This window comes from Larus michahellis, unplaced genomic scaffold, assembly GCF_964199755.1.
Source record: "Larus michahellis unplaced genomic scaffold, bLarMic1.1 SCAFFOLD_85, whole genome shotgun sequence".
Classification (NCBI taxonomy): domain Eukaryota; kingdom Metazoa; phylum Chordata; class Aves; order Charadriiformes; family Laridae; genus Larus; species Larus michahellis.
The window spans coordinates 16,465-22,898 of NW_027436106.1; the positions used below are offsets into that span (position 1 = coordinate 16,465).

Below are 6,434 nucleotides of genomic sequence, written 5' to 3' on the forward strand. Positions count from 1 at the left end.
GTGTCACTGGTGTCACTGGTTCCACAGGTGATACTGGTGTCACTGGGGTCACTGGGGTCACTGGTGTCACTGGTGTCACTGGTTCCACAGGTGATACTGGTGTCACTGGGGTCACTGGGGTCACTGGTATCACGCGTGTCACTGGTGCCACTGGTGCCACTGGTGTCACCGCTCTCGCCGGTGTCACCGGTACCGGGGGGGGGGGGTCCCTTCCAGGCCCCGCCCTCTGAGCCACCCCCCTCCCCCCTCCCGGTTCCGCCCCCTCCCCCCCGGGTCCCTCCCCCTCCCCCCCCGGCCCCTCCCCCCACCGCGGGGGGGTCCCAGCCGGGTCCTGGCCCGGCGGGTGACGCTGGACGGCACCGTCCAGTACCTGGTGGAGTGGGGGGGGGGCGGGATGCTGTGACACCCCCCCCCACCACCCCCCCGGGACAATTGAGGGGGGCCACCCCCCCCAAAAAATTCCCCCCCCCCAGCTTTGAGCGAAAAAAGTTTATTTTTATCATTATGGAGATATTTAAAGGCGGGGGGGGGGCACCCTTTGTGTGTGCCCCCCCTCCCCCCCCAACAATAAATGGCTGAAGGGCAGCGCGGCCTCGTGTGGTTTGGGGGGGGGGGCTGCACCCCCCCCCCCCGAAATTTGGGGTCCCCATGTGTGCTCCCCCTCTCAATTGGGGGGGTCCCTCCATTTTTTTTTGGGGGGGGGGACACAACCCCACAATCTGCATGTGTGTGCCCCCCCCCCAAATCTAGGAGGGGGGGCCCCCCCAATTTTTATGTCCTCCCCCCCCAGATTTGGGAGCCCCCCCCAATTTACGTGGGCGCCCCCCCCCGCAATTTGCCTCCCCCCCAATTTACATGTTCCCCTCCCCAATTTGTCACCCCCCCTCCATTTTCCAGGTCCTTCCCATTTTGCCCCCCCCCCCCAAATTTCGGGGTTCCCCCCCCTCCAGTTTGCATGTGACCCCCCCCCAAATTGGGGCTCCCCCCCATTTCCCCCCCCCCCCCAATTTGGAGGTCCCACTCCAATGTGCCCCCAGATTTGGGGTGTCCCCCCCCTTGTGTGTGTCCCCATTTGTGTCCCCCCCCCATTTTTGCGGTCCCCCCCCGCCAGTTTGTCTTGTTTCCCCCCCCCCCTTTGTGGGGGTCCCCAGACCTGGGGGTCCCTCCCCTCCGTGAGTGTCCCCAAATTTGTGTGGGTGTCCCCCCCCCCCCCCAAATCTTCGGGCCCCCCCCATTTTTGGGGTGCCCCCCCCAATTTTGGGGGCCCCCCCTTCCCCGTTCCGGGCGGGGGGGGGCTCAGGGGGGGACGCTGTCCCCCACCCAGCGCAGGTACGGGGGGTTCCCCTGTGTCACCGGCACGGCCACCACCTCGGCCACCTCGTAGGGGTGCGCGGACCTGGGGGGGGGACACAGGGACACGGGGGGGGGGGTGTCAGGGTCACACTGTCACCCCCCCCCCCAATGTCACCCCACCCCTCGCTCCGCCCCCCCCCGGGTCTCACCGCACGAACTCGGCCAGCGCCGGGATTCTGGAGCTGCGGGTCTTGATCATCTGGGGGGATGAGGGGACACTTGGGGACATCGGGGACACCCCGGGGACAGCCCCGGGAGACCTTTGGGACACGCTGGGGACATTGGGGACACCACGGGGACATCGGGGACACAAGGGGGACACCGTGGGGACACCCCCGGGACCATGGGGATGTCAGGGAGACCCAGGGGACATTGGGGACACACTGAGGACATCATGGGGACATTGGAGACACAAGGGGGACATGGGGGACATCATGGGGACGTTACGGGGACACCCTGGGGACCATGGGGACATCAGGGAGACCCAGGGGACACCGGGGACACAACGGGGACACTGGGGACACCCTGGGGACAGTGGGGACACCCCGGGGACACTTTGGGGACACCATGGACATCCTGGGGACACCCCGGGAACATTGGGGACACCCTGGGGACACTTTGGGGACACCATGGACACCCTGGCGACATTGGGGACACCCTGGGGACACCCCGGAGACACCCTGGGGACACTTTGGGGACACCATGGACACCCTGGGGACACTTTGGGGACACCATGGACACCCTGGGGACACCCTGGGGACACCGACGACAGCCGGGGACACCCCCGGGGACATTGGGGACACCCTGGGGACACTTTGGGGACACCGTGGACACCCCGGGGACACTTTGGGGACACTTTGGGGACAGCGGTGACACTCACCAGCAGGACCTCGCTGTCCTCCTCCACCTTCCCCTTCCACTCGTAGCTGCGGGGGGGGGACACAGGGGACGGGGGGGGGACACGGAGGGGGCTGTCACCTCGTGTGTGTGTCCCCCCCCCAAGATGTCCCCAATGTCCGTCCCCCCCCCCCCCGGCGTGTCCCCACTCACATGGAGGTGACGTGGGGCAGGACGTTGACGCAGGCGGCCAGGCGCTTCGTCACCATGGCCCTGGGGACAGCGGGGACACTGTCACCCCCCTGTGCCCCCCCAACCCCCCCCGAGGCATCACCCCCCCCCCCAGCGTCACCCCTGTCCCCCCCAGTGTCCCCTCCTTGTGTCACCCCCCCCCCGTGTCACCCCCCGCAGTGTCACCCCTGTCCCCCCGCGGGGTCCCATGTGTGTCCCCTCCCATGTCCCCTGTCTCCGCAGTGTCACCCCTGTGCCCCCCCCATGTCACCCCTGTCGCCCCCCCCCCATGTCCCCCTGGTGTCCCCTTGTCCCCCCCTCTGTGTCCCCCCCCCTGTTCCCCCCCCATTGTCTCCATGTCCCCCCCGTCTGTCCCCCCCATGTCCCCCCGTGTCCCCCCCATGTCCTGTCCCCCCCATGTCCCCACCATTGCCCCCCCCCGCTGTCCCCGTGTCCCCATGTGTCCCCCCCATGTCCCTGCCATTGTCCCCCCCCCCCGCTGTCCCCGTGTCCCCATGTGTCCCCCCCATGTCCCTGCCATTGTCCCCCCCCCCGCTGTCCCCGTGTCCCCATGTGTCCCCCCCCGTGTCCCCACCATTGTCCCCCCACCGCTGTCCCCGTGTCCCCCCCGTGTGTGTCCCCCGCTGTGTCCCCCCCCCCGTGTCCCCACCATTGTCCCCCCCGGTGTCCCCGTGCCCCCCCCTTCTCCCCCCCGTGTCCCCGGGTCCCCACCGTGCCAGCTCCTTGGCCACCGTCTCGTTGGGGCAGGTGACGAATGCGGCCGAGAGGCTGCCGGGCTGGTAGGGGGCACCGGGGTCACCGGGGTCACGGGGGTCACGGGGGTCGTTGGGGCCGTCCCCGGGGGGGGGGTGGCCCGTGGCCATGGAGAGCAGCCGCCGGCCCAGCGCCGTCAGCCGCGGCGTCACCGTCACCGTCACCAGCGCCAGCGCCAGCACCTGCGGGGACACGCGCCCCCCGTCACGCCACCCGCCATGTCGCGAGAGCTGCTGTGTCGCGACAGCCACCGCGTCACGATAGCCACTGCGTCACGACAGTCACTGTGTCACGATAGCTGCTGTGTCGCGATAGCCACCGCGTCACGATAGCCACTGCGTCACGACAGTCACTGTGTCACGATAGTCACTGTGTCACGATAGCCACCGTGTCACGATAGCCACTGCGTCACGACAGTCACTGTGTCACGATAGCTGCTGTGTCGCGATAGCCACCGCGTCACGATAGCTGCCATGGCATGATAGCCGCTGTGTCATGATAGACACCATGTCATGATAGACACCGTGGCGCGATAGACGCTGCGTCGCGATAGACACCGCATCGCAATAGACGCTGTGTCACGATAGCTGCTGTGACACAAGACCCGCCGTGTCATGACACACACCCTGTCGCGATACCCACGTCACGACAGCCACCATGTCATGATACCACCGTGTCACAAGACCCATCATGTCACGATAGGTACCCTGTCACGATACCGATGTCACGACAGCCGCCGTGTCACAATACCACTGTGACACAAGACCCGCCCTGTTGCGACACTCACCCTGTCATGACGCCCACGTCACGACAGCCACCGTGTCACAATACGGCCATGTCACGACAGCCACCATGTCGTGACAGCCAGAGTGTTGCAACAGCCGGCGCAGGCGCTGCGAAACATCGCGATAGCTGCCATGTCACGACAGCTGCTCACGGCGCCGCCATGTCACAAATCCTGGCATGTCGCGATATCCCCCGGCACGTCACGATAGCGGCCCTGAGCACCGAGAGCCCCGGCGCGTCGTGACAGCCACGCGCGCCGTCGTGATAGTCACAGTGTCGCGATACCCAGCACGTCGCGATACCTGGCGCTGCAACACCACGATCCCCACTCTGTCGCGATAGCCGGCATATCATGACAGCTGCCCCCCCCGTGTCACGATACCCAACACCCAGACACCCACAGTGGCACCGCGTCACGACACTCGCTATGTCGCGACACCCGGCCCCGCCCCACCAGGCCCAGCACGTCACCACACCCCCCGCTGTCGCGACATCCCCCCTCCCCCATCACGATATGACCCCCCCGTCATGATACAACCCCTCTCTGTCGCGATATGCCCCCTCTGTGTCGCAATATGGGCCCCCCCCGTCATGATATGCCCCCTCTGTGTCACAATACGTCCTCTCTCTGTCACAATACGGGCCCCCCCATCATGATATGTCCCCCCTCTGTTGCGACATGGGCCCCCCCGTCGCGATATGCCCCCTCTCTGTCGCGATAAGCCCCCCCCCCCGGGGCAGGTACTCACACCAAAGGCCAACTTCATGGGGGGGGGGAGCCGGTGCCGTCCCCTCCTGCCGGGAGAGCGGCCGTCAGGGGACAACGCCTGCCCCACGGCCGCCCCACGGCCCCCCCCAGCCCTACAGCTGCCCCATAGCCCCCCCACGGCACTGGAGCTGCCCCATGGCTGGCCCCTCCCCCCTGCCCCCGCCACACTCTTGCCCCCCAGGACCCCTCCAGCCCCATAGACCAGCCCCCCCAACCCTATATACAGAGCCCCAGCCCCATAGAATGCCCCTCCAGCGCCATTACACCACCCCTCCAGCCCCCTATATTGCCCCCCCACCCCACATACTGCCCCCTCAGCCCCATATACTGCTCTCATGCCCCCAGTATTGCCCCCCCCGCCCTATATACAACCCCACCAACCCCACATGCTGCTCCCAGCCCCCTATAGTGCCCCCCCAGCCCCACATGCTGCTCTCAGCCCCATATAGCACCCCCCCAGCCCCATATGTAGCCCTCTCAGCCCCCCAATATTGTCCCCCCGCCCCATATGCAGCCCCAAACCCCCTGTAGCACCTGCCCAGCCCCATATACGACTCCTCCAGCCCCCTATATTGCCCCCCCAGCCCCATATGCTGCTCTCAGCCCCCCAAAATTGCCCCCCAGCCCCCATATATTGCCCCCCAGCCCCCTATGTCACCCCCCCGGCCCATATACACCCCCCCCCGACCCATAAACAGCCCTCCCAGACCCATATGCTGCTCTCAGCCCCATATACCACCCCTCCAGCCCCATGTACTGACCCCCCACCCCATATACTGACCCCCCCCAGCCCCATACACCGCCCCTCCGCCCCACATACTGACCCCCCAGCCCCATATACCGCCCCCCCTGCCCCATATACTGTCCCCTATATCGCTCCCCCGCCCCATGTACTGCCCCCCCAGCCCCATATATCGCCCCCCCAGCCCCATATATCGCCCCCCAGACCCCTATTTTGCGCCCCCCCCCCCCGCAGCCCCCCCCGTACCCGCCGCCGCGCGCGCCGCTGGGCCGCCGCCCCCACGTGACCCGCCGGGCCCCGCCCCCTCCCCTCCCGCGCGCTTCACCGCGGCCCCGCCCCTCCCCCCCCCGCGTCAGCGCGCGGCCGGAAGCCGGAAGCCGGAAGCCGGGGGGGGGGGGGGGGGAGGGCTGAGGGGTCACGTGGGGGCGGGGTGGGGGGGAGTGAAAGTGAGAGTGAGTGAGAGCGAGCGCGAGAGTGAGCGCGCGGGGGGGGGGTCACGGACCCCCCCAGCGAGAGCTGGGAGCGCTGGGAGGGACTGGGCCGGGGACAGTGGGGGCACTGGGAGGGACTGGGACGGGGACAGTGGGGGCACTGGGAGCACTGGGATGGGGACACTGGGGGACAGTGGGGGCACTGGGAGGGGGACACTGGTGGCACTGGGACGGGGACAGTGGGGGCACTGGGAGCACTGGGAGGGGGACACTGGGGGACACTGGGGACACGGGGATGGGGACAGTGGGGGCACTGGGACAGGGACACTGGGAGGACTGGGATGGGAGCACTGGGAGGACTGGGGGGACACAGTGGTGGCACTGGGATGGGGACACTCGTTGCACTGGGAGGGACTGGGACGGGGACACTGGGGGACACTGGGATGGGGACACTGGGAGGACTGGGATGGGGACGGTGGGGACACTGGGATGGGGACACTGGGGGACACTG

At 67.7% G+C, this 6,434-nt stretch overlaps 1 protein-coding gene across 2 annotated transcripts; it reads right to left on the reverse strand.

The window, feature by feature from the left end:
* Positions 1-477: 477 nt before the first annotated feature.
* Positions 478-5,813, reverse strand: LOC141736940 (protein CutA-like). 2 transcript variants are annotated; one of them, XM_074571610.1, is made up of 7 exons: positions 5,739-5,813; positions 4,731-4,776; positions 3,154-3,377; positions 2,404-2,463; positions 2,234-2,279; positions 1,503-1,552; positions 478-1,396 (listed from the first exon to the last, which is right to left on the reverse strand). In XM_074571610.1, the coding sequence occupies exons 2-7, from the start codon at positions 4,746-4,748 to the stop codon at positions 1,297-1,299; spliced, it is 498 nt and encodes a 165-aa protein (XP_074427711.1). In that variant the 5' UTR covers positions 4,749-4,776; positions 5,739-5,813; the 3' UTR covers positions 478-1,296. The 2 variants fall into 2 exon arrangements, with proteins under 2 accessions (XP_074427711.1, XP_074427713.1); XM_074571612.1 differs by lacking the exon at positions 4,731-4,776 and having other exon boundaries at positions 5,739-5,806.
* Positions 5,814-6,434: the final 621 nt, after the last annotated feature.

Coding starts and splice junctions, on each gene's coding strand:
- LOC141736940 (XM_074571610.1), bottom strand. Junction 2,464..3,153: donor GTGGCCAAGGAGCTGGCACG/GTGGGGACCCGG, acceptor CGCTGTCCCCAG/GGCCATGGTGACGAAGCGCC. Junction 1,553..2,233: donor AGGACAGCGAGGTCCTGCTG/GTGAGTGTCACC, acceptor TCATCCCCCCAG/ATGATCAAGACCCGCAGCTC.